Genomic DNA, 26,201 nt, shown 5'->3' on the forward strand with positions numbered 1-26,201 from the left:
CCAGGAGACCTGCGCTTTGGGGCCGGCAGCTGAAGCCTGGAGATCTTCAGCGTGTTGGGCCAGCTACCAGCACTTACCCAGGCAGGATCTCTCACCAGGTGCCCCAGCCCCAGCCTCCTAATCAGACAGAGGCAGGCAGGGAGGGTGTGGCTGGGCAGACAGGGCCAGGCTGGGCTGGGCTGGGCTGGGCTGGGCAGCCTGGGCAGGGGCGCGGCCCTGCACTGTCCACCATTTTCAGAGGCGCCCCAGGTGCCAAGCCTCCTGAAGCTTCTCTGGGCCCAGCTGAGGTAAGGGGGGAGCAGAGGAGGGGCCCCCCCAGAGGTGCCCTGGGGTGACACATGGCTGGGTTGGAAGCCTCCATGCTCCTGGTCCACTTCTCCCATGTGAGACTGTCTGAGCCTTCATTTTCTCCACTGCAAATGAGGATCAAACAGCTCCAAGCTCATGGGTGGGGTTGCTTGGAGAGTTCTGGGCAGTGGTCAAGTGCAGAAGAGCCTTCCTGTGAGGACAGACTCCTGCTGCTTAAAAATAGCAGGAAAATGAGGCCGGAAGGGGTAGGGGGTGTGTGGGGTTACTCTGAGTCAGGGGCCCAGCCAGGCTCCTAGTTCCAGTGGGTGGTCTTCAGGGGAAAGGGCCAGTGCCTAGTCCTGCCCCTGGGGGCTGGTGAGGGGATGGTCTCAGGGGTCTGTGGTTTAGGCCATTGCCAGACAAGGTCCCCTCCATATGTCCCGGCCCCTGCAAAGGTGGGGCAGTATTAAGTGGGTCAGTGTAAGGAAGTGTGTGGGGCAGGTGCTCCGTAAACTTTAGTAGTTGCTGCTGGTGCTAGGGGTATTGTCCCCTGGAACAGGAGGGGCCAGGGACGCCTCCTGACCATCAGATCAGATGGCTTCAGACCCTGGGCTGGCCCTCCAACCTTCGTAGCTCACTTGGCCTCTGCAGGGACTGGGGTGCGAAGGGGCCAGTCTGGGGCTGGGGTGGCAGCTTCTTTTGGGACCCCATCCAGGGCCTGGGGGTCCTTTCACCCTGGGATGGTGGAGACAAGGTGAGGTCTGGGACCCTCAAATGTCAGGTCTACTGGATCCCTCAGATGAAGAAACCAGGCATGGGGGAGGTTTGGTGGCTGTGGGAAGGTGGGGAACTGGAAGGCAGGGGTGTTGGGGACACTGTGGGTAGACTGGAGGGGGAACAAAGATGCTGCGAGGGGGACAAGGACATGGGGGACAAGGACGTTGTGCACAGGGCATGGGGAGGACAAGGACGCAGGAGGAACAAGGGCGCTGCGCGCACGGGCCACCGGCTCCGGGGACCGGAACGTTGCGTGCACGGAACGCTCGGGCGAGGGCCGGCGGGCAGCCCGGGCACCTTTGGGGGAGGACCGTCGCGCGGCAACGCCGGGAGCGGACGGAAATGGGGCTCGTGTCCCGCGGCGCCGCCGAGGCGGGGCTGGGGGCTGCGAGCGCTGCTGTTCGCCCGGGCCCGCCCGACGCGGTCCCCAACCCCATCCCGACCCCGCCAGCTGAGGGCGCGGACCCGGGAGCAGCCGGTGAGCAATCGGGGGGCGGGCCAGCGTCCTTGCGGCGCGACCTTGGGGAGCCGCCCCCTCCGGGCTTTGGGCCCCGACTCTTGCCGCGGCGGCCACGGGAGCAGGCCCGGGAGCCCGAGGGTCTCCGGAGCCTCCTTCCGGAGGCGGCGCAGGCCTTTTGCCTCTCGGAGCCTTTATTTCCTCATCTGTAAAATGGGGACGCCACCGGCCGGCGGCCGCCGGCCAGGGTGGGCCTCAGACTTGGGAGGGCAGTGAGGACCCGTCAGCCCCTGCAGGAGCCCGCCCGCCCAGCCCTGAGTTTGTGGCCGGGCCGCGTGGATGCCCTGGCGGGGAGTCTGGACCCCAGCCCTGTGGAGTGAAGGGCGGCCGGCCGGCCGGTTCCCTCTGGCCCATCCCAACCCGGGTCCTCTGTGGACCCTTTGGAAGGGCATTCATGGTCAATGGAACTGGCTGTCAGAGCTTTACAGTTGTTCCTGACTGCAGTACAGGGCAAAAACCAGAGCCCTACATTCGTGTCCATTTTTCTGAAATGAGAGAGGGGAAGAGCATTCTTTACTGAATGCTTGTTGTTTTTTAAACACAAACACAGGGAGTAACAATGAATTCTTGTGAGCTACTGAGGAGCGGTGACCAGGAGGCTCCGCAGAGGACTGTTTTAGCCAGTGAGATGTCCCTGGCCAGTCATAACTGGGCTTTTGCCCTGAATCAGTTCTTGTGGAGGATGACAGGATGTCCACTTCACAAGGTAGATGGTTGAGTTCAGGTTATGCGGGGAGGGTCGTTCTAGTGACTGCATGGCCTGACTGATCTGGAATGGGCTGAGTCACAGGGAACCAGGTGTCATTCATAACAGAGGCAGCTTTCCCAGGCCTGTGCCCTTGTTTTTATCACAGTCTTTAAAGATGCACACGGCCCCGTGTTACTGCCCCGCTTTCTCCCATCTGCACCTCTGCTATCGATTGCCTCCTCTTTCATCTTTTCCTGGCTGTCTGATCTGAGCAGACTTCTTTGTGTTGGTCACTCCCAGAGGCTGAGGTAGGGGTGGGGATGGGAACTTACCCCGTGATTTAAGAGTTCTCTCTCACTACCCCACAGATGGGAACACCAACCTCTGCCCTCCGCTCTTCCCCAGACATGAGGAGCTTTTTTTTTTTCTTTAAGGTAAACTTTGTAGATGAAGCATAAAACACACAAAGAAAGTGCACAGATCGTATGTGTACAGCTCAGTGAATTTTCTGAAAGTGAACCCACCGTGTAACCAGCTTCGCCCAGAGCATCTGCTCACTGTTAGGCCAGTTGTGTTTATTTTCTGACAGTAGCTCTGGGCAGTTTTCCTTAGCTCCTGTGAAAGGAGTCCCTGAGCAGGGTGTGATTGTGTCATTTGGCTGAGCTGGTGGGTCCCGACAGGCTGGTGCTGAGAGGCTTGGACCATGATGGCTGGTCCCCCATGGTGGTCACCAAGCGAGATGTACTGGGATCCTCACAGGCAGAATTGCTCTGTGCCTCTCACGATGCCTGTGCAGAAGTGTCAGTAAGACAAGGTGGTCCTTGATGCCCTTGCTGATGGCCACAGGAACTTAGCCCCGGGGCTGCCTTTGGGCTCCAGGCTTTCCCCTGCTGACACCCATGTTGCCTGCCCTCTCTGGTCTCTGGGGGGGAGGGGCATTTGGGAGTCCAGCTGCTGCTGGACTCAGAGGGACGCTTTTCTGTCAACACGCACAGGTGGGAGAAGCCTCGCCCCTCCAGCCCCGCTCTGGACTGCAGGGGAGGAAAGCAGCTTCACCAGTTGCCTTTTTTTTTTTTTTAATTAATTTATTTATTTTTTGGCTACGTTGGGTCTTCGTTGCTGTGGGCAGACTTTCTCTAGTTGCAGCGAGTGGGGGCTACTCTTCGTTGCGGTGTATGGGCTTCTCATTGCGGTGGCGTCTTGTTGCAGAGCATGGGCTCTAGGCACGTGGGCTTCAGTAGTTGTGACACACGGGCCTAGTTGCTCCGAGGCATGTGGGGTCTTCCCAGACCAGGGCTCGAACCTGTGTCCCCTGCATTGGCAGGCGGATTCTTAACCACTGCGCCACCATGGAAGTCCTACCAGTTGCCTCTTAAGCCCTGGGCATTTGAGGCCCCTTCCAGAGCCCCCCTGACCCTCAGGAAAGGGCTCCCTCAATGTCGCACCTCCCCAACATGTGCGTCCCTCTCTGTCCCCCTCTCTCCGAGGGCCTGTTGAGCACTGGGGCCTGGAGGGCCAGGCTCTGTCTGGGGCCTGTGTCCCTCTCTCAGGTGTAGCTCCAACTTGGGGACCTTAGCTCAGGGCAGCTGCTCTGCCCTTTGTGCTGACACAGCGGGGTCGTTAGTGTCTAGGAAAGGGCGAGCTCCAAGGTGAACCCTCACCAAGGTGAACCTCCTGCCCGTCAGGCCCTGTCTAGGAGTGCTCAGGTGGGAAATGAGGTGCTTACTGAGAATCCACATCCGCAGTGAGCTGGCTCCTGTGCAAGGCAGGGCTCACAGTCCTGCAGGATTCAGGAATCGCAGCTGCTCGGGGATGTCCTTGCTGCTCAGAGGTCCTGGGAAGGCTGGTGTCCCCTCAGCCATTCTCCAGGGCTGGAGAACTTCTCCCACCCCCATTTCTAGAACACTACCTGGTTGGGGGAATAGGTAGTCCTGAAGGAGGTGCTCAGCTGTGACAAGAGGATGGGGCTCCCAGGGAAGGATGGGCACAGCCGCAGGCTGGAGGGTTGGGGTAGAAGCAGAAGCCCCATGGAGCTGAACCTGTTCCCTGAGCACCAAGCCTCCCCCAGGGGGCTCACTGGGAAGGGAGGTGGGCTTTGGCACCAGGCATGTCCCCAGGCATCTTCTGGGGCACCTGTACCAATGCCCACAGCTGCCAGCAGTGTGCACGCGTCTGATTTCCCTCAGCTCAGCGGCAATTTGTTTAAATGTTCATCTTTATTCTTGCCAGCTTAGTAAGTAAATCAAGGTTTGTTCGATTTTTAATTTAAATTACTTTAATTGTTAATGAGATTGTAGATTTTTCCATGTGCTACACATCAAAAACTAATCAGTTCCCTAAAAACAAAAATTAAACCCTTGGGGCTTCCCTGGTGGCACAGTGGTTGAGAATCTGCCTGCTAGTGTGGGGGGCACGGGTTCGAGCCCTGGACTGGGAGGATCCCACGTGCCGCGGAGCAACTGGGCCCGTGAGCCACAACTACTGAGCCTGCGCGTCTGGAACCTGTGCTCCGCAACGGGAGAGGCTGCAATAGTGAAGAGGCCCGCGCACCGCGATGAAGAGTGGCCCCCGCTTGCCGCAACTGGAGAAAGCCCTTGCACAGAAACGAAGACCCAACACAGCCAAAAATAAATATTAAAAAATAAATAAATAAAAGATTACTATTAAAAAAAAAAAAATTAAACCCTTGTGCTCAACCCAGCACAGCCTGTGAGTGGTGGTGAGCAGGTCACGGAACCTCACGTGTATCAGCCTGCCTGTGTCTGGAGTGAGGAAGCGTTGCCCTGCCTCAGGGTAGGGATGGGAGTTGCCTGGGCCTGTACTCACAGCAGCCAGGGGCAGAGATGGACAACCGGGCCCCCCTGCCAGCCTCGTGACCAGACCCAAAACTGGGTCGCCCCCACCTGTGGGCCCAGTGGCCACGTGGATGTGTCTGTCAGGGCCACCTGTTGGCCAGGACCTGCAGCCCCAGCACTGCCAGCCACCCCGGGTCCTCGGGTCACAGTGGCAGCGGCAGCAGCTCTGAGCTGAGCCCCTCCTCTCTTCCAGCGGCCCCGGCATGGTGCTCAAGGCCTTCTTCCCCACGTGCTGTGCCTCGGCGGACAGCGGCCTCCTGGTTGGACGGTGGGTCCCGGAGCAGCGCAGTGCCGTGGTCCTGGCTGTGGTGCACTTTCCCTTCATACCCATCCAGGTCAAGGAGCTCCTGGCCCAGGTGCAGCAGGCCAGTCAGGTGGGCGTGACTGTGCTGGGCACCTGGTGCCACCGCCGGCAGGAGCCGGAGGAGAGCCTGGGCCACTTCCTGGAGGGCCTGGGTGCCATCTTCTCCCACAAGCCCTGGTTCCAGCTATGCCGGGAGAGAGGCAGCAAGTCCTGGAGCTGCAAGGCCACCCACTGGCAGGGGCCCACCTCCCATGCCACCTCCGGCGAGGACCAGGTCATGCTTATCTTCTACGACCAGCGCAAGGTGCTGCTGTCCCAACTGCACCCGCCCGCGGTCCTGCCCGACCGCCAGGCTGGGGACACCACAGCCAGCGCGGGGGGCCTGGCTGCTGTCTTTGACACAGTGGCGCGTAGCGAGGCACTCTTCCAAAGTGACCAGTTCGATGAGGGCCCCGTGCGGCTGAGCCACTGGCAGTCAGAGGGCGTGGAGGCCAGCATCCTCGTGGAGCTGGCCAAGTGGGCAGCAGGGCCTGTCTGCCTGCTTCTGGCCTGCCTGCTGTCTCTCGTCTCGGCTGCCAGCGCCTGTCGGTAGGTGCCCCTGGGCCAGGCGAGGGAGAGTCGGGCCCCTGAGGCCTAGGCCCACCCCTTGGTGTGCAGGGGTCATGGAGGCCCAGATGGCCCTTCTGAGGCTCACGGCTGCCCCCTGCACCCCGGCTCTCATCCCACGCTCCCTCCCCACTGTAGCTCAGAGGACACCCTAGTGGTGGTTTCTGTTCTGGTGCCCCTCGCTCCTGTGGCAAAGCTAGGCTTCCTGGAAGCCCCTGTTGTTGCGTGGGACACACTGAGTAGGGATACATGGTGACCCTCAGACAGCTCAGGCCTCTGAAAGGAGAATTAGATGATGAACAGACCTGGGTTGTTGCTGCGCAGGGGCCACCGTTTGCCTTGCTGGGGAGTTGCTTGTCCTCCTGCAGACCCACAGGCCCACCTGCTTCCCTGGCCTCGGCCTCGCAGGAGAGGCAGCCCTGGGAGGCTGTGGGACAGCATCCACTCGCTGTCTGGGGGGCTGGGGGCGTGGTCCCCAGCCTGGGCCGCTCTCTAGAATTACCGGAACACTCCTGGCTGCGGGCCTGGTTGAGGGATTTGTAAAAGCCCCTGGGGGCCCTGGGGATGCTGGGGCAGCACGCGGATGTTCTGGCGAGTTAGCCACAGGACCCTCTCTCTGTGAGAAGCCACCTCCCTGGTGGCACCACCTGGTACGGGACAACTGTGCTGCATCTTCAGGTCCAGGGGTTCGGCTGTCAGGTTTGGGGACTGGCCTCGCCGGCTCACCAGGGGCTCTGGGAGCGCTTGGGCCTGTCCCTGCAAAGAGACCCCAGCAGCTATGTGTGCACACCACCTTGGGCTGTGGGGGCTGCTGGGTATCCTGACCTGCGTGGTGGGTTTCAGAGCTTCACAGCCCCTTGGAGTGAATCGTGTGAAAGTGTGTCTGGGCCTGGGTGCAACTTTGGGAAGAGAAGTTCCTTTTGTCAGCTCTCAAAGAATGCAAGAAAGGTTTTGAACCGCTCGAGTGCCCTGAATCCCGATCTGCCCCTTAGGTAGGCAGGTGCTGGCTGTTGGCAGAGGTCAGAGCCCTGTGACGTCCATGTGGGGCATGGCTGTTGCTGCCCAGGGCTGGCCTGAACCTCAGGGAGACCCTGCATGGGGGTCTCTGCAGCCCATGCGAGGCTGCCTTCCACTGGACTGGAACGGGGGGTGCAGTGCGGACCACACTTCACTCTTGGAATTGGGTCAGAGTGGCTTGGCTGAGGACAGAAGCTTCAAACCTTCAAGGTCAAGACCTCCTTCCTCCCGAGGGCCTGAGCATGGTCATCTGGCGGCTCTGCACTTTGCATGAGGTCCCTCCTGCCAGCAGCGGGGCTCTGGGTGGGAGCCAGCCTCTGAGTTGCCATTGGACGCTTTCTCCACCTTTGCTTGAGAACATCTCCCCTCAATGCCTGCATGTCTGTGAAGTGTCTGGTGCTTTCTTTGCTGCGTGAGAGATCAGTCTCATTGGACAGTCAGGTCAGCTGAAACCCTCAACACGGACACCCGTCCTGCAGGCACTCAGCTTCAGTGCCTGGAGTCAGCACCTTGCGTTCCCAGTTGATGGTCGTGAGCGACCGCAACCCACGCTGGGCTGCCCACCTGGGTCCTCCCCCCATGTCCCCGCCCCGCCGAGTTCAGGAGTGTGGCTACTGGTATTTGGGGCTACCAGGGCCCTTCCTCTCTGCACGTTGAGGGATATTGGCCATGGCTGAGATGGCCCTCCCTCCCTGGCGGGCAGAAGAACCCCAGAGGACCCGGAGGCCCATCCTTCTCCCCTCCTCCGCAGGGTGTTCAAGCTGTGGCCACTGTCCTTCATCTGGAGCAAACTCTCCACGTGTGAGCAGCTCAGGCACCGGCTGGAGCAGCTCACACTCATCTTCAGCACCCGGAAGGCTAAGAACCCCGCCCAGCTGATGAGGTGAGGGGCCTTCCCTGGTCTCCACAGTGGCCAGACGCGCCATGGGCCCAGCCCCTTCCCCACAGCAGGCCTGCCCAAGCTGACCCTTTCCGGCCATGCCACCCTCACCACTCGCTCCTGTTGGACCCCTCCTTCCAGGAAGGCCAACATGCTTGTCTCTGTGCTCCTGGATGTGGCCCTTGGCCTCATGCTGCTGTCCTGGCTCCACAGGAAGGACCTCATCGGGCAGCTGGCTGATGCCCTCATCCCTGTGGCTGACGTGAGTTGGCTGAGGTGTACTTGAACACCTGTTTCCCAGGGTTGAGGGGCAGGACCCTTCCTGGGGGCAGCAGAGGCCCCTCAGCCAGCCAGAGCAGCTCACCCCTGACCCCAGACAAGTCCCCTAGGAGCTGCTGTGTCTTACAGAATAGGTGGGGCTGTGTAGACCCGGGCCCTCCAGCTCCTGGCCTCTTCCTGAAGGTGGCCTGTTTGGAGCACCCTTGTGTTGGAGATTTTAGGGGAAGCCACGTCCCTGCCAGGCTGAGTGTCATGGCATCCCCATTGCCTCCCCACCGTGCATGACCATTTCTGCTCTCCTGGCTCTTCGGGGTGGCTCACTTTCGGCCTGGGCGCTCTGCACAGTCAGCGTCACAGAGACCTTGTGTGCGTCCAGGTGTCTGTGTGGTCAAGCTCAGCCTCCCACCCTGCTCCCAGCACCAATTCTGCAGCTCCCATGCTGAGAGCCAGAGGCACCAGCTCATCGGCTGTGCTCCTGAACTTGCCCTGCACAGTCTGTGCACCGTTCCCAGGGCCTGGGCGCTGCCCCAGCCTCCTCTCCCTTCCACAGTCATTCTCCCACGGTCTGTCCATGCTGGCTCTGAGCCTTCGTCTTCTCTGCCTCCTTCGGAGGCCCTGTCACTTCTGTTGGGAGATTGTCTTCTTGTCTAGGGCAGCCCCTCTGGTCCCTCAGTGCCCCACCCCCCCACCCCCTCTGCCCAGGCCTCTGTGGGGCTCCTGGCCCTGGGTGTGGTAGAGCGGCTGCAGCCTGGCTGCGAGGTCCTTGTGGGCTCAGCCGCTGCCTGCTGTCATCAGCGTCCAGGCACAAGTGTGCACTGGGCCTGCTTGTGGCCAGGCCAGGACCCTGCAGGCAGGAGCGCCTATAGGCCAAGAGTCCCATAGCTTCTCAGGGAGGCCTGGCCCAGGAGGGAGGAGGGAGGACCCAGGGGCTGGGGAGGGGGCTTGGCTGCTTCGCCCTGCTCATCCATGCTCTGCCTTTTGGCCAGCTTCATCCTAGGCCTCCCTTTTGCAAAATTGCTCAGAAATATAAATATTTAATTTAAAAATGAAAGCCTCTTCCTGCCGCCAAGCTCTTATCCTTTAAATATTAAATAAGGTCTATTTATAAAGAACATTCTGTTCCCCTTCTCACTGCTCCTGACACGGCAGAGGCCTTCACCCAGGGTTGGGAAAGGCCTGCATTGGTACGTGGGAGGGAGGTGGCAGACTGTGGGGCAGGGATGTCGGTCCTGTGGCCTCAGTGTTTGTGATGAGGCTAGGAGTCCTGCAGGCCTGCCCCCCAGGGCTGGCACAGCTTTCCTCCTGGGGCGGCCAGGACAGTAGTTGGCCTCTCTGCTTGCTTGTGAGGGTCCCTGTGCTATCTCTGGTCCTCACTTGACATTGTTCTTACCTCTGCGGGACCCTCCAGCACCCACCTCCGCCCCGCCCGCCTGCTACGGGGGCCCCTGATGGGCTTGACCCCCTCACTCTCACGCAGGGTCACCCAGATGGGTAACCGGGGTGGGGCCAGTTGATGGACGGTGTGGCCCTCGTGTGTCCTTGCAGCACGTGGCCGAGGAGCTCCAGCATCTGCTACAGTGGCTGATGGGCGCACCCGCTGGGCTCAAGATGAACCGGGCTCTGGACCAGGTGCTGGGCCGCTTCTTCCTGTACCACATCCACCTGTGGATCAGTGAGTCCCAGTGGTCAGGCGGGCCGCCTCAGGGTTTCACCCAGCCCCACTGACCCACACCTTGGCTCCTGAAGCCCATGCCCCCAGGGACACAGACCCTAGCTGAGGGGGGGGCAGTGGGGCCCAGCCAGGCCCTGTCCCCTTGGTCTCTGCTTCCTCTTGACCCAGCATCCCGTGTGTGGAGCCTTGCTGTGCTGTGCTGGCCACTCACAGTTTCCAGAAGCTTGGGGCAGCCATCCTCATGGTGGACTTGGGGGGACCAGGACCTCCCTGGGCTCCCCCCTCAAGGCTGACCCCCATCCCACCAGGCTACATCCACCTCATGTCCCCCTTCATTGAGCGCATCCTGTGGCACGTGGGCCTCTCAGCCTGCCTGGGCCTGACGGTCGCCCTGTCCATCCTCTCAGACATCATAGCCCTCCTCACCTTCCACATCTACTGCTTCTATGTCTATGGCGCCAGGTGGGTGTGCAACCCCCCACCCCTGCGGGCTGACACAGTGCAGCCCCCCGAGCCCTGGGCACCACAGACAGGCTTCCGGGGCCAGGTGGGCATGGGGTCACCAGCCCAGCTCTGATGGTACCACGTCCTGCAGGCTATACTGCCTGAAGATCCATGGCCTGTCCTCACTCTGGCGCCTGTTCCGAGGGAAGAAGTGGAATGTTCTGCGCCAGCGCGTGGACTCCTGCTCCTATGACCTGGACCAGGTACCGGCTCCAGCTCCAGTCCAGCTGCCCCTTCAGATGGGCCGGTGCAGCTGCTCAGGCACCACAAGGGGCAGCCTCACTCCTGTTCTGCAGGGCTCCGGGGTGTGCGGGGAGCTGCAAGGGGTAGGGTGTATGCGGGGCCTCAGACAGGGCAGAACCTTGCCCAGGCGGGGATGGACCCTGCTCTCGGGAGGCCACAGGGCTGCTGGCGCTTAAGGTGACCTCGCACGGGGCTTGGCTCTGGCTAGTCCCATTAGCTTGCTCAGACCTGACACGGGGACCCTGAGTGCTGCCTTCCAGGGCATGTTTTTTGCTGCCTAATTTTCACCACCCTTCTGTCTTTGGTGTACAGGCTGTATACCCTGTCAGCTGGTCTCCCCAACCCCTGTCACCCCACGCGTCACCGGGTCTGGAGGCAGGTGTCCCTCCCAGTACTGGAGAGAGCTGTCCTGAGCAGGCTTTCCCAAGTGGTCTCAGGAAGCCGGCAGGCATTCCATCTCTGCTCAGTTACAGGATGGATTTGGTGGGATGGGTAGCAGGGGTGTGGCTAGTGCTGGCAGGGCTGTCGCCCAGCACGGGACTTTTGCTGATGCTGCATCCTTTCTCCCTGTAGCTGTTCATCGGGACCTTGCTGTTCACCATCCTGGTCTTCCTTCTGCCCACCACGGCCCTGTACTACTTGGTGTTCACACTGGTGAGCCAAGTGCTGTGTACCATGGGGGTGCTGGGCGTGTCACCTGGCCAGTGGACCTAGCCCACAGTGCTTGGAGTGGTGACTGCCAGCAGCTGTGGGCAGGTCGTCCATCCCTGCCGGCCACATGGGGTGTGGCTGTTTTGGACTCTGGGCAGTGTGTGCTGGCCCTGGAACAGGCAGGGGTCCCACCCGGGGGGGACACCACCCACTACTGCTCTGGGACACGCAGCTGGGTTCACGGAGGGCAGGGGTCTCCCGTGGTATGGGGGAGGCGAGCACAGACAGCAGGAGGGGAGTGGCCCCCAGGTGGCTGGGCTGAGGGCCCAGTGGCACGTTTCCCTGGGTTGGAGCACCACCTCCTCTGACCTGGCAGCAGGGCAGACCGTTCCAGCCTGTGGCTTCCCTGCCTCCCTGTGCTCAGACCTCAGGTTCAGGGCAGGGTCCCTGCCCTCCTCTTGGGACCCGTCAGGCTGTTCTGCTCAGGGGCATGCAGTGTGGCTGTGGCCAGAGTCCCAGGTCAGAGACCCTGAGCACTGTCTGTGATGCAGCTCCGGCTCCTGGTGGTCACTGTGCAGGGCCTGATCCATCTGCTTGTGGACCTCATCAACTCCCTGCCGCTGTACTCACTCGGCCTCCGGCTCTGCCGGCCCTACAGGCTCGCGGGTAGGTCTGCGTGCTGGCTAGGCGGCGCACCTGTGGGCCCTGGATGTGGCAGTGTGTGGGGTGGGCAGGGAGGACAAGAGCCTGGTCCCAGGGCGTGAGCTGGAGGGAGAGGCCCCCTGCCCTCAGGTTCAGAGGCCGCACAGGTAGCCCTCCCGCCTCCTCAGCCTCCCCTGTGACGAGTGTGGACGTTTGCTCTGAGGTCTGTCTGCAGTAGTCCTGTAGGTGGTGCCTGAAAGTGGCTCAGAAAAGACCTCTCGTGTGGTTGTGTGGAGCTGTGTGTGCCTGCTGGTGCCCCTCCTCCTGGAGGGGACCGGCCAGGGTGGAGGACGCCGGGCTGGCCAGAGCTGTGTGACAGGCGTGCCTCCCACCCCGCCCCCGGCAGGCCACCACCTGCGGGGACAACACGCACCAGCCCAGCTGCTCCTGCCATCCCCTCTGCAGGCGATGCCCCTGTTTGCATGCTGACACCAGCCACGGGTTGGCCAAATCCCCCTGACGGGAGGCTGTCCCCACGGCAGGCCTAGGGAGGCCTGACCCAACTGGTCACTGAGTTGTGGTTTGGCTCATCGAGTTCAGGGGCTTTGAACATAACGGGAAACTTGAGGAGTTGCTGGCACGGCCCCTGAGCTGACCAGCATGCCCAGGAGGCCCTGGACTAGTTTGCAACCGGCAGCTCGGCCGCACGCCAGAGTTCACGGCTGCTGCTCCCAGCCAGTTCCGAGTCAGAAGACATGAATGTGCATGTTCCCTGGGCTTTGGGCCTTGAGTCTGCCCACTGGATGTCCTCAAACCCTTTTTCCAAGCCACGTTCTCCACAGACCCCCAGGTGGCCCAGGCCAGGGGCCCATGTGTAGTGCTGCCCATGCTCCCTGGTCCCCCAGGCCCCACCCACACTTCAGCATGCCTGGAAGCAGGCAGGTGGAGAGCCCGGACCCGGCACCTTCCTCTCCCAGCCCTCAGCTCACGGCTAGAGCAGAGTCCTTTTAACTTCACATAAAAGGCCACAGATGCCGCCTCTTCTCTCCACCGAGTTTGCCTTGGGGCCTCTTCATCAATTGATAATTAGCTCCTGTTTCTCCTTTCAAGAACCTTCCGCCTTGGGAATCCCCAGGCTTGAGAGCCCACACCGCAGGCCAGAGTGAGGTGGGTCCCTGAGTCAGCCGTGCACACAGCAGTTGGAAGGCACTGAGATGACAGCAGGGTGCCCACCACCCAGCAAGTGCCTCGTCCACTCTGGGAAAACCCCCGTCCTACTCAGAAAGCAGCACAACCTGCCGGCTTTTCCCCGCCTGCCAGACCCACGGCTTTGGTCTCTCAGTGCAGTTCTGCAGGAGGCCCTGACGAGGGCCAGGCTGCAGCTCAAGGAGGCAGATGGGAAGGATGGGCTGGAGAGGCGAGCTGCTGCCCGGGCAGCCTGTAGCCCTCCGAGTGCCGCTCGGAGCAGGAGCGCTGGTGGGGGCAGCCTGCGGGGCCCTGGGAGCCCTGGAGGGCCACCCTCCCTCATGGGGACCTTGCTCTCCTTACAGCCGGTGTGAAGTTCCGAGTCCTGGAGCACGAGACTGGCAGGCCCCTCCGCCTCCTGATGCAGGTAAGGCTTCCACGCAGCCCTCATGCTGTTGCCCGCCATGAGGCCGCCCATGTTCTGAGGCATGTTCTGTGCCGCCCTGGGTGTGGGCCTCACGGGCCTGGGTGAGGTGCAGGCAGGAGGGCCCAGCAGAGCTGAGGGGTGGGGCCCGGGGGAGGCTCGCCCACCCCCAAGGCCTCTGGGCACCATGATCCTCTGTGCCTGGAACCTCCCCCAGCAGGGCCCATGTATGGGGTTCCCTATGCTGTGCCAGACACCCTCAACCACCCAGGGCACCTGCCTGCTGGGCCTGCATCCCTGTCTCCTGCCCTGGGCCCCCGGGCTCTCCTTCCAGGCGGAATAGCAGAGACTTGGCAAAGGCCTCAGGACACACCTGAGGCCTACTCTGTTGAGCTCCTTTATCTTAAGCAGTCTGGGGCCTGTCTTGCGGGAGGGAGCAGGCCAGGTGCCTGTGTTGCTGGATGCAGGTGTCCGGTTGGCCTGAGGGGAGAGGTCAGATGCTGAGGCAGCCGGGCCCTGTGTGGTTTTCTCGGGGGTGTCCTGAGACACCTCCCACTTGAGGAGGCTCCAGGGAGCTGAGTGAGTCCTGGAATGGAGGGGTCGGCGCCCCGCAGCCGGGCCAGAGCAGAGCATGCCTGACCGTGGCCCAAGCCTGCCTCCCAGGCCGCTCACCCTGACCCCCGTGTACCCCAGGCGAGAGCGCATCTGGCACAGAACTGGCCCTGCCCCATGGTTGTCCAGCCCGGGGACCCCCCACGAAGGCCTGCCGGGCCTAGAGAGCTGGACTCCCAGGGAGTTGGGGGCTGTGTCCCGGCTGACCGCTGCCCTTGTGCTTCCAGATAAACCCCCTGCCCTACAGTCGCGTGGTGCACACCTACCGCCTCCCCACCTGTGGTTGCCACCCCAAGCACTCCTGGGGTTCCCTGTGCCGCAAGCTGTTCTTCGGGGAGCTCATCTACCCCTGGAGGCAGAGAGGGGACAAGCAGGACTGAGGGACCCTGGCCACCAGCCAGCCCAGCACCACCTCCTGCCAGGGTGTCAGGGTAGCACGTGGTTCTGCTCTTTGCCTTCCTGCCCCTGGTTGTCTGGGGCCTTTGCAGGCCCTGCCGGGGCCCTGCCCGTTGCATTTCCTCCTGACTTTGAGGTCGTGGGAGTGGTGAGCAGGAGGATGCGGGAACGGCCAGCCAGGCCAGCGGCCCACGCTCCAGCACCAGCACATTTGCCTCGGGAACCCCCTGCTGACCTGTTGTGATGGCACAGTTAACCTGGTGCACACCGGCCCCCCAGGCCTATCCAGGAGCCCCGTCCTGCCCCCCACCCCAGTCTATACCCAGACCCTAGGAGGGGGTGCAGAGCCCTGCCTCTGCCCACCATGCCCGTTCCCAGTGGGGTGGGCTGGCAGGTCTTTCTGGCTGCTCACTGGCACCCCACCCTGTCATGGGGTGGAGGGGATCCTTCCCAGGGTGCACTCAACTGTCCTTGAGACTCTCGCCCCTAAGCATCTCCTTCCCTGGGGGATGCCCTCCTGGGTCCCCAGTGCCTTCCAGCTGTCTCAGTGGAGCCACAGCCAGCCAGTCTGGGGGATCCAAGCCACTGCTGACCCCCAGCGCAGTCCAGCAGCTCCAGGAAGCTGGGCAGCAGCGCCCCTCACGCCCTGATTCGCACAAGGCTTGTTGATGCTCCTGGAGAGACTGCTCTGCAGGAGGAGCTGCCCTCAGGGCTTTGGGTGTCCCTGTGTGAAGCCAGGCCACATGGGGTGCCTGGAGCTGTCAGCAGAGATCCACGCACCCGGCTGCCCCGTTCCTGCCCTGTACCCCTGCAAATCTTCCATCTCGCTCACTGGCTTCTCCTGGGCAGATGCTCCTGCAGCCCCCAGGGAGGGGCCCTAGCACTCAGGCTGCATCTGCCTGCTGGCCGCAAGCAGAATCTGAGTGTGGGTGTGAGCCCCAGAATCCCCAGGGGGAGGAAGCCTCAAGATGCGGGTGGCGTCACATACGGTGTGTCATCGTGGTGTTGGAGATGATCATGCTGTAGGTGGCGGGGCAGCGCTCTCTGTCCATCCCAGGTACTTGGGACTGTCCACTTCTGTCACCCACGCTCCTTGGCTGTGGGCCACAGTGGGAGGGGGCCTGGGGGAGTCCCCACCAGCCCAGGGTCGGGCAGGAGGGGTACTGGCTCTGTCTTTTCTGCTGGGACAATAAAGCCTCCCACGTATTTGGAGTGTGCCGCTCTGCCTTCCCATCACCACGTGGGCAGTGGGTCTGGGGAGGCGCCCCTTCTCCTGGGGTGGCAGGACAGCTGGCCCCCACTGTTTGTCTTGAGATGACTACCATGCCTGTTTCCTGTTTGTTGCCAAGCTGCGGGGCACTGGGCTCCCTGTCCCCTAGAGCAGGCCTCTTTGCAGGTCTGGTGCGTGTGTACGTAGGCTCTGGCCCCTTGAAGATGTCCTTGGGTGGATGGATGGACCCAGGGCCACTTGCTTTCCAGTTTTGGCCTTGCTGTGGTGTGAGGAGCTCCCAGGGCAGGGCTGGGGGCTGGGGGCAGGGGTGCAGACCTCTCTGGGAGCAGGGGTGAGCTCTGATATATATATGTCACCACCTGAAACCTGTGGACTCCACACAGGAAGGGGCTCTCCCTGATGGACTCTGCCTGACCTGCAGCCTCCAGGGACCCTCAGGTGGCTTCCTCTGTGCCTGCTGTACTGGCTATGGAGGCAAGGGGTTGGAGCCCAAAGAGGTCACTCAGCAACTGCCAGGCCTGCATCACCACTGAGGGTCAGCAGAGGGCCCCACATGGGTCCTGGTGGGCAGGACCACACCCCAGAGCCTGCTGAGAAGAGCCTCCATCACCTGCATTTCTGGGGCCACCTTCCCAGTCACCAGATGCCAAGACACGGAGATGGCACATGGGGCCTGCCTCACCTCCCGCTGAATTCTCTCCCCTGCTCCACCCAGCCTGCTGGGCAGTGGTGGCTGTGTTCCAGGCCTTTTCTGGCAGCTGTCACTCTCGTGGCAGGTGAGGGGCTGCCTGCCCATCTCCCGAGGGCCAGCCCAGGTCTGGCACCAGAGCTGGCCGAGGGAACAGTGGTCACTCCAGCCACTAGCAGCCACCAAGACGTGCCACCTGCATGTCCTAGGCTGCTCCCAGCCTGTGTGTCGTCCCTGGACCTGTACAGTCCTTGCCTAGGGACAGCCTTCATCTGTGGCCCCTCATCCCCAACCCAGGGCTCTGACCACCCTGCCACGCTGACCTGGCAGAGCCTTGTCCTACAATTTCTCCGAGGCTGACCCTCAGGCTGCCCTGAAAAGTGGACGATTCCCCTTTCAGCTGGGGCCACCACCTCCCAGACAGGTCCTCACAGCCACCCACAGAGAAGGGCCCGGTGCTCTTCCAGTGTGGAGACAGGCTCAGAGAGGGGCGGTGAGCTGCTGAAGCAGGCGGTCTGAGCCACATAGTTCACTCCCGCCAGCTCCCTCCTGTCCTTGAAAACTTACTTTGATGTGATTTCAACTCAAAGAAACAGCTAGCACATCACAACCTTCAACAGATTCCCCGGGGCTAATGTTCTGCCACAGCTGCTTTTTCGTGCTCATGCTCTAACTTTTCTAAACCATCTGATCATCAGTTGCCCCAGTTGTGTTCCTAAGATGCCCAGTGTATATCTTGTAAGGCCAAGGACTGACCTGTGTAACCAGGGCACCTCGCTTCCCGTGCTCCTGGGCGCCAGTCTCAAGGACCCTTTGCCTTCAAGCACCCCACAGCCCGTCTCTGCCTTTCCCAGCACTGGGGTCCTCAAAGATCCAGCCAGTCACTTGGCAGCCTGTCCCTATGTGGGGTTCGTCTGATGATTCTGAGATTCAGCTTCTGTGCTCTACACCGTGACTGCCCAAACCAGTGACGTCAACCTGACCCACCAGGTTCTCCTCTGTAAAGCTACTCTCCCTTTTACATAACAAGTGATTAGTACAGAGATATTTTCGACCACGTGACTGTCCCGTCCCTCCTCCCCCTCTGGCCCACTAGCTGGCAGCGTCCACTATTGATTCTTGCCGGATGCACACAGCTTTCTGCGCCCTCTGCCTGTAGGACTTGAGTGGGGCCTCTCCTGGCAGCAGGCCTGGACTGGGGGCCAAGTAACTGACACTTGTGTGAGAGCTCCTAGGGCACCAGGGCCAAGGTCTGTTTGCCCCAATGGGTGGTCCCCAGGCCCTTCTCAGAGTGGACAGCTTTGGGTATCCTGGAGTGGGGGGAAGGAGACACCCCAGACCACTCGTTTGTTCCCTCCTGGACAGAGGCTGGGTCTGGAGGCCTGGCCCCCATCCTTGCTCGGAGCCAGTGGGTGTGGGAACCGCAGGGGAGACTGTCAGGGCTCTTCACCAGACACCTCCAGGGCCTTCAGAGGGGCCCAGGGTTACCCTCGACCACGCAACACCTGGGCACCTCGCAGGGCTGACCCAGGACCTGCGAGCGGAGGGCTGTTCTGGGCTGCTTTGTCCTTGGCCTGAGGTTCCTCCAAGGTCCCCTGGGCCAGGCCTGGCACTTAGTGGGTCCCAGAGCGTCCTTGCAGAAGGGCATGCAGCTATGTTGGAGGCCAGCTCCTCCACCCACAGGGCCTCCTGGACAGCAGGGAATGGCACCCCTCCAGCCATCCCTCCCTCGACTGGGCCCCACTGCCCCAGACCCTGTGGGTTCCTGCAGTGCCTTTCTGCTCTGAGGTTGGGAGGTCGGAGGTCAGAGGGAACTGGAGCAGCACAGGAAACCAGTAAATCAGGAGGACAGGAAGCAGCTGACAGAGGTTGCTGAGTCTTGCTCCCAAGATCAGACTCCATGGACAGGTTCTAGGGATGGTCACGCCTGCTGCACAAGCTGTGCTGGGAAGGACCCAGCCGGCCTCACCTCGTCCCTGGTGATGGAGAACCAGGCAGCGGGGCCTACAGCTGCTGGAGCCCCTTCAGGGGAAGTCCTGATGTACAAAGGGTGCTTTTGGTTTAAATTCTCTGCAAAGTGGAATGATAATAGTTTCTCACCCACCATCCCTTCTGGGCAGCCTCACAAACCGAGGACATGTCAGCCCCACATGGCTTCCAGCCCCAGAGAGGGGCCTCAGCGACTTCAAAGCAGGGAGTAGGCAAAGCCAGGCTGAGGCGGGCTCCAGGTTGGGTGTAGTGACCTCTGCCAGAGAGGCCAGCTTGGCCGTGGTTGGGGGGTGGCAGGTGGTGGGGACTCGGCTTCCCGCCCCCACCAGCTGAAGGCTAACAAGACTCCGCCCACTGGCTGTTGTTTCTGTAAACACTGTGTTGTGGGTGCATGTGCCCTTTCTGTACACGCTGGGGGCTGTGTCTGCTGTAAGCCAGCATCCAGGGTTTGGCCACTCCGTGGATTACGAATGAGCAGGTGGCCTTGCCCATCCCTGGCCAGCCTCTGCCCTTGAATGTCCCAGAGGGCCAGGATACCAGGAGAGCCTCTCCCTGAAGGCAGGTGAGAAAGGCCCAGGTGCTTGCTGCCCACCCAACAGAGGGACCAGCTCCTCAGGAAGCCTCCCCAGGCACCCCACCAAAGTGAAACAGCAGAGTCCACATGGCTCACTGCCCAGTGAGGGTTATCTGCAGCTTGCAGGGGGTGGTCACTTGGTATTGTGCCTCGCCCATGCAGGGGTCTGCTCTCTGTGAAGACCACCTGCTGCTGGAGACACAGCCCAGGCTCAGTGATCCCTTGGGAGGAGTTCTTGCTGCCCTGTTTCTCGCCTGCTGGGCAGATGTGCCAGCCCAGCTGTCCTCGGTGCAGCCCTCGGGGCCTGGTCACTATGATGTGCTTGTTCTCTCTGCACAAACCTGCTTTTTAGGGAGCCCCAACTCACACGTGGCCTCTCCCTAGCACACACCCTCAGTGCCTCGTCCAGCTGAGTCTAGTGGCTCAGCTTGGACAACGTATCCTTTTGATTTATAATTTTCAACAGCTTCATTGAAGCGTATTTTACATATTATAAAATAAACCCATTTCAAGTGTGCAATTCAATAATTTTTAATAGCTTTACCAAGTAGTATAACCATCACCAATTTTAGAACATTTTCATCACCCCAAAGGGAAACAGGGTACCCATTAAGCAGTTACTCACCATTTCCCCCTCCCTCAGGCGCTGGCAACCACTAGTCTACTTTCTGTGGATTTACCTATTCTGGAAGTTTCACATAAATGAAATGTAGCAGGTATCAGCACTTTATTCCTTTTTATGGATGAAAACCCATTGTGTGGATAAGCCACATTTTGTTTATCCATTGATTTGTTGATGGATGTTTGGGTTGTTTCCACCTTTTGGCTGTTGTGAGTAATGCTGCTGTGAACTTTCATGCACAAGTTTTTGTGTAAATGTATATTTTCATTCCTCTAGGAGAGGAATTGCTGCATTGTATGGTACTTTTATGCTGAACTTTTTGAGTTACTAGTTGTCAATTACATGTCATATGTGAATATGTTCTCGTGAAAATGTTATCAATGACGAGAACATCACTCTCCACCTCCAACCCCAAAGGAAACGATGCTGTCCATTTGGTGAGCATCATTCCAGGTTTTATCCTGTGCATACATAACATTTCGCTATATGTAAATCTAGAAAGAAATGAATTGTTAAGTTTTTAAAGCATAATCGTTGAAGTTGCACTGGATATACTGTACTATCATTTGCTTGTCTTCTCAGGTCAGTATTGCCTGCATCTTACCTTGTTCATCGAAGGGGCTGCGTGAACCTGGTTGATTTAATGGCACCCTATCGGGGGCTCCAGATGGCTTCACTACTTTCACCATCACCACAGCGCTACAGTGAAATTCTTTGAGCTCATTTCTGAGAATTTCTCCAGGCTCAATGAGATACGGAATTATTAGGCTGTTCAACCTCCCTCCCAGAGAGCTGTTCCCCACATCCTGGCCCACATGCGACATTGCCAATCTGATATGTGAAAAAGGTATTATTTTGCTTCACTTTCCATCTTGCAGAGTAAAACTGTATCTTCGCACGACTTCATAGGCTTTTCATAACCCATCCATTCTGTAAACAACCCCAAAGTCACTTCCTCCTCGAGGCCCCCTGGTCAAGCCTCAGAGCCTCACGCCCTAACCCTCTTCCTGGGCCCTCCTGGGTCCCCCACCCGGCCTGACCCCGATTCTTCCCCGGGTAGGAGGCTCAGAGCCGGTGCTGCCGTCGTCTCTGGAGCTGGAGGACCACCAGCCCGCTGACCCCGACGTTCCGCAGCGTCGAGCCTTGGGAGCCCCGCTGTCACCTGCAGGCCCTGCCCAAGGGGGGGGGCAGACGAGGGGCCAGAGCAGAGCCGCCGCGCTGGGGACCCTGCGCCTGCGCCAGCACACATGCGTCACCCCGCCGCCCCCTGCGCCCCAGCTTACCCCACCGCCCCCTCGGCCCCGGCCCCCACGCGGGAACGGAAGTCCCGCCTCCCCGGCCACTCTGAGCGCCGATTGGCCGCCCTCATCCCGCCACGCCCTCGCCGCGCCCCCCCACGCCCTCGCCGCGCCCCCGCCGCGGGGACAGCGGCTTCCGAGAGCGCTGTTCCGGGTGGGCTCCGCTGTCCTCTCCGGGGTCTCTGTGGGAGCAGCGGCCACAGCTTTCTAGGGGTTTCAGTATTGCTGGACCCAGCCGCGTCACCTCAACTCGGGGACCGCCACCATCCTTCTCCGTCTGCGGAAGGAAGGGGGCGTATGCAAACAACCTGGAGTTCCAAGTTCCTGATTGGTGAGCGTCTCGGAAGGGGGCGGGAAGCTCGGGGTGAGCAGGGCGGGCTTAGAGGGCCGTGATCGACGTGCGGACGGTCCAGTGGCTCTGGGAAGATCGGCAGCGGTGGCCAATGGCGAAGGGGAGGGGGCGGGCGAGGGCCGAGGAGTTGCGGGGGCAGTGGGCAGGGTTGCTGGTGAGTCTGGGATGCTCTGCGGGAAGCGGCGGGGGCGGTAGTGCTGTGACGGACGTGCAGGCGGACCACTGTTTCTGGGAAGCGGGAGGCGAAGGGCCAATGGCCACGGCTGGAAGGAGGGGCGGGGCGACGATGGGACGGGGCAACCGGAGGCTTCGCAGAGCTGCGTGGGAAGAGGTGGGGGCGGGGCATCTGTGATGGACGTGCGCACGGGCCAATGGCCGCATGAAGGGGGCGGTGGGTGACCTATGGCAACAGTGTGGGGGCGGGGCGGTGACGGGGCGGGGCGAGCGGAGGTCTCGCAGCGAAGTCTGGGAAGCGGGGAGGGGGCTGGGGCGCTAGTGGTGCTGACGGGCGTGGGCAACGGCCAATGGTCGCGGGAAGGGAGGTGGCAGGCGGCCAATGGCGGCGCGTGGGGCGGGGCGGGGCGGTGGGTCTGCGCGGCGCCGTGCGGGAAGCGGCGGGGCGGCGGCGGCGGCGCTGAGGCTGAGCAAGAAGAGGCCAGGCGGGGGCGGTGGAACAGGTGCGGGCGGGGCGGCCTCGCCGTCCGCAGGTCCCGCTCACCAGCGTCGGCGCCCGCAGGTCGGTTGGAGGCCTCCGCCGCTGGGCTCCGCGGCGCAGTGGGCATGCGGGCGAGGCCCGCGCGCGCGTGAGCGACGATGGGGACGCAGGGCAGCCCGGTCAAGAGCTACGACTACCTGCTTAAGTTCCTGCTGGTGGGCGACAGCGACGTGGGCAAGGGTGAGATCCTGGAGAGCCTGCAGGACGGCGCGGCCGAGTCCCCGTACGCCTACAGTAATGGTAAGGCCGGCCGGCGGGCCGCTGCGCGCACCTGGCGCTGCCCGGCGACCTGCCGTCCGCCTGGTCTCGGGCCGGGGCCGGGCGGGGGCCGGGGGAGCAGCGACCCGAGCTCGCCGAGGCCCTCTGGGGCCCGCGGCCTCTTTGGGGGCGGAGATTTGGCCGCGGGTCTCCAGAGGAAGAAGGGCTTTTCTTTGGTCGCGGGTCCACATCAGGTGTGCATACCTGGGTGTACTCAAAGGCAAGCCGTTGGCTAAGGGCTTAGAGCATCAATGCCTAGTGCTGGAGGAAGATGCCCGTTCTTGACGGAATTAAACGTTTTCTCCAGATTTCTGGACGTGTGGCCAAAATACACAGCAAATACCCGTCACTGGCACCTGCTTGAGCTCCCCTCAGCTTCTGCGGTTGAAGGGGCCAGTGCGGCCCTGTGGCCGGTACCCCTGCCCTGCGGCCCCTCCCAGGCTCACGGGCCCTCTCTCCCCAAGGACCTTCGTGCTCCTGGCTGGGCTGTCTTTCCTGAGGAATTCTGCTTCTTGGCATCCTCATTCTGCACACCCTTTGTGGCTTTGTGTCTTGGGCTGTTGTCGGTCCCGCTTGACCACCGCCAGCGGCGGCTGTTTGCTAAACTGCTTGCCTGTAGCGGCCGAGAGTGTGGGCGCTGCTTTCCCACCCTTTCGTTTTAGGACTCGTTAGAGTCGTGGGGTTACCTGGGCTGGCCGAGCACCCTTCCTGCTGGGGGCTGTGCCGCCTCCCCGAGCACATGCTCCCAGCCCCAGGGAAGGCCGGGAAAGCAGGGCCTTGGGTTCATTTTAGGGGCGGGAGGGAAAGTGGGAGGTCTCCGGGGCTGAGCCGGCCCCTTCGCCGCCACTGCCAGGTGTTTCTCCAGGTGTAGATGGTGGACGCTTGAGTTGCCTCCCCAGAGGTGCTGTTGCTTTCCAGAGCCCCGCGCCCAGGAGGCCGGCGGTGTGTGTCCGGCAGAGCATGAGGGCCTGGGCTCCATCAGGGCAGCAGCGGTTTCCCAGGACGTGATCTCTGCTTCCGAGGGTCCTCCAGCCGGGTGCGGCGAGTGCTCGGGGACACACAGCCACAGGTGGAGAGGGGGACCTGCCTCCTGTCCCTGCTGTCGGGGAGTGATGTGTTGCTGCACTTCCTGTGACACGTTGACCGAAGCAGGGCTGAGGCCTGCCTGAGGTGGTGGAGACGGCAGGGACTCATAGTGACCTGGGCCAGCGGGAGGGCCGTCTGCCAGGAACGGTGAGGAGAGCCCCCTCTTAGACAGTCCTTTCGGTCAGGGCATCAGCTTGCTCCCCTCGGGAGCTCTGATTTCTTTTCTCTTAATACCCAGTAGTGGTCTGAGGAGAGGGATCTGTGCACGCGTCAGGACTTGCCGTCGTCAGGACTTGGCGGTGGTGGCGGCGGCGTCATCGTCGTTGTCGAGGCTCCTGAGGGCCGGCCACTGGCTAGTTAGGCTCAGAGCACAGGCAGCAGGGGTCTGCATGGTGGAAGCTGGCAGGAGGGCGGGCCAGGCTCTGGAAGCAGCTTCTCCCCAGCGCAGCGCCAGACTGCTCCATGCTGGTGGGCCCCTGGGGCGCCGGGCTAGTGTTGGCACCGAGGCAGCATTCCGGGTGCACCTCGGAGCTCAGGAAGCGTTCTGCTGCCATGCTTGGGCCCTTCCCACTCTACCGAGGGCGGTGAACAGCCTCGGTTAAGGCAATTCCATCCTCCGCACCCTGGTTCCCAATAGTCTTCACGTGGAGGGTTGGGGGCCTACAGGAAAACACATTGTGGTTGATGTGCCCACGTCCTGGAAGGCTAGAGAGTGGGCATAACTCCATCCTCGCTGTCCACTCCTCGGGGTCAGTGTTGGTGGGAGCTCGCCTCCTTTGAGCCCAGGGCGTGGGGGATGGAAGGAAGGAGGTCTGATGGCTGGAGGATCAAGGTGACTGTGACGGGTGTGCACAAAGCATGGCCAGCGTGGAGGTCTGCCCTGAACCTGTGGGGCCTGCTGGCTGTTTCTGTTTCTGGGACCCAGTGATGCTGTGTGCCTGCGCCCCAGCGTGCCAGTGCGTCACCATGTCCCTGGACAGTTCCAGGTGTTTCTCTGGCTGGAAGTTGGTTTCTGTCCTCAGTGCAGATCTAAGGGAAACTGCATCTTCAGACGCTCGTGCTGGACTGTGCACGCCTGGTGTTTTCTCCACTGCTTTGCCCCCAGTGCGAGCTTGAGAGCTGCACACGGGAGGTGCAGAGAGCAGCCTGGTGTGGCACCCCTGTGGTGATGGTCACCACGCAACCCCTCCCAGTCCCTTCTCTGTCTCTGTGCTTGCCTGGGTGCCTGTGTCTGGATCTCACCCATTTTTCTGGGTGATTTTTTTGGGTTTGCCTTTCCTCTGTGAGGTGCCAGGTTCTGAGGTGAGGTGTGGGCCCAAATGTGATGTGTGCCAGGCACTCCTCATCCTCTCCTCCCCACCACCCTGGACGAGGCACCAGTATCCTCCCATTTTATAGGTGAAGAACCGAGGCTCAGGCAGCGCTGGGCAGCTGGGCGCTGAGCTCCCCCAGTTAGAGTCTGGCTGCCAGGAGCCCGGCACTGTAGTTGCGGGGGTGACCCCTTCTCACCACTCACTCTTGGGCCCTTACCCTCGCCTCCACCCTGGGCCTGGGCCTGGCTTCTCTCTCTGATGACCACAACCCTCCCCTCCAGCACTTCCTGTCCTCAGTGCTTCCCAAGCTGAGCTCTTTCTTTTCTCCCTGCACTTTCTTGCCCTCCTGGCGTCTCTGTCCCAGGTCCTGGGGCCCCTCCCGCTGCTCTGGGGCCTGGGACCAGTCACCAAGGCCCATTTGTTCTAACTTCACTGCAGTGCTCCTGCTCTGCCTGTCTCTCTCCTGGGTGTGCCAGCAGAGCAGAGCCCCAAGAGTGCCCAGGGTCAGCCACTAACCAGGACAGCAAACCACCAGTTTCCAGAGAAGTTTCTGGAAGCCAGACAGGGCCACACGTAGACCCATCTGCACGCCTGGAGGGATTTCTCTAGTCTGCCCCTTTGTGGGAGGTACTCATGTGCTACATGTGGTATAAAGACCAACCTACCCTACACAAGAGGATGGCAGGCTTTGAGGGACGGATTTTGGTACCTGCTTCGGATTATGCTAGTTACGTTGATTTGTAATTTGGATAGGCATGGCTTTTGCTAGATTTTCAGGTAGTAGTTAAGTGTGTAGCTAGAATATTTTCAGTTTTAGAAGCCTTTCCCCAGCTTTCAGCACATGCCGTAAGTTTGAGCAGAGGACAGCGAAGGCTTCAGTGGCAGGCACGGGCAGCGCAGAGCTGGTCTCCCTCGAGGGGTTGCGTGGTCCTAGCAACACTGCTGTGTTGTGTCGTGCACACATGATATCATTGTTCCCATCAGCAAGAGCGTTTGTGTCTTGGATGATGAATCAGGTAGAAGTGTGTTTCAGGAAGGAAACCCTAGGAGGGTGTGGGGAAGCAGGTGGGAAGGGTCCTGGGGCACTTTCGGCTGCTGTTGTGTTTGAATTGGAATTGGCAGGGTGCATGGTGGCTGGTCCATGAAGAGCTGGCCACTTACCTGGCCTGGGCAGGGGAGGAGGAGGAGGAGGCGGGGTTGCAGCCAGGCCGGGGAGCGGGCAGCATCTAGTGTGGGGACACGCCGCTTACAGGGTGTCGTGGGGCCTGGGGCCACATCAGTCAGGGCGTCGTCCATCAGGCGCTTGGAGAAAGTGGGGAAGGTCTCAGTGTCCGGCACCCTGGCTTGGAGTGAGCTGCAGAAGGAATGCGCGAAGGGAGGGAGAGGTGGCGGGTGGGCCTGGATTTACTGCCCTGGGCGCTCGGGAGAAGGGCGTTGGAACTGAGTGCAGGCATCAGAGACCGAGGTGGGGCCGTCCGCGCCAAAACCGGGTGTGCGGGGTCACCCTTAATGTGGGAAGGTGGGCCCTTTAAGTC

General features: G+C 61.2%; 2 protein-coding genes across 11 annotated transcripts in view; both read left to right on the plus strand.

Annotated features, from left to right (window-relative positions):
- Positions 1 to 11: 11 nt before the first annotated feature.
- Positions 12 to 20,398, plus strand: PIGQ (phosphatidylinositol glycan anchor biosynthesis class Q). Of its 8 annotated transcripts, none has more exons than XM_082361550.1 (12): positions 13 to 98; positions 2,639 to 2,704; positions 5,319 to 6,017; positions 7,804 to 7,935; positions 8,074 to 8,194; positions 9,757 to 9,883; positions 10,192 to 10,345; positions 10,479 to 10,590; positions 11,204 to 11,284; positions 11,833 to 11,947; positions 13,474 to 13,535; positions 14,372 to 14,662. In XM_082361550.1, exons 3-12 carry the CDS (start codon positions 5,329 to 5,331, stop codon positions 14,522 to 14,524), a joined length of 1,746 nt encoding a protein of 581 aa, XP_082217676.1. In that variant the 5' UTR covers positions 13 to 98; positions 2,639 to 2,704; positions 5,319 to 5,328; the 3' UTR covers positions 14,525 to 14,662. The 8 variants fall into 8 exon arrangements, with proteins under 8 accessions (XP_082217677.1, XP_082217676.1, XP_082217680.1 ...); XM_082361549.1 differs by lacking the exon at positions 13 to 98 and adding an exon at positions 2,199 to 2,288; XM_082361551.1 differs by lacking the exon at positions 2,639 to 2,704 and having other exon boundaries at positions 12 to 98.
- Positions 20,399 to 20,891: 493 nt separating this feature from the next.
- Positions 20,892 to 26,201, plus strand: part of RAB40C (RAB40C, member RAS oncogene family) — a gene marked incomplete at its 5' end in the record, with an annotated part of 29,913 nt that continues 24,603 nt past the window's right edge. Inside the window, one exon of one of the 3 annotated variants that reach the window (XM_082361585.1) lies at positions 20,892 to 21,273. In XM_082361585.1, the coding sequence (XP_082217711.1) occupies positions 20,892 to 21,273 (382 nt within the window). Of the gene's footprint in view, positions 21,274 to 21,835; positions 22,250 to 26,201 lie in introns of those variants that run through there. The other 2 variants (XM_082361586.1, XM_082361587.1) reach the window with 2 other exon arrangements.

This window comes from Balaenoptera borealis (assembly GCF_965194805.1).
Source record: "Balaenoptera borealis genome assembly, chromosome: 16".
In the NCBI taxonomy this organism is placed as follows: Eukaryota; Metazoa; Chordata; class Mammalia; order Artiodactyla; family Balaenopteridae; genus Balaenoptera; species Balaenoptera borealis.

Excerpts from the sequence above, each read along its gene's own strand:
- PIGQ (XM_082361551.1), top strand. The coding sequence starts at position 5,329 with ATGGTGCTCAAGGCCTTCTTCCCCACGTGCTGTGCCTCGGCGGACAGC. Across the intron at positions 9,884-10,191 it reads CCACATCCACCTGTGGATCA|GCTACATCCACCTCATGTCC; the intron begins GTGAGTCCCAGT and ends CCATCCCACCAG. Across the intron at positions 10,591-11,203 it reads GCTCCTATGACCTGGACCAG|CTGTTCATCGGGACCTTGCT; the intron begins GTACCGGCTCCA and ends TTCTCCCTGTAG.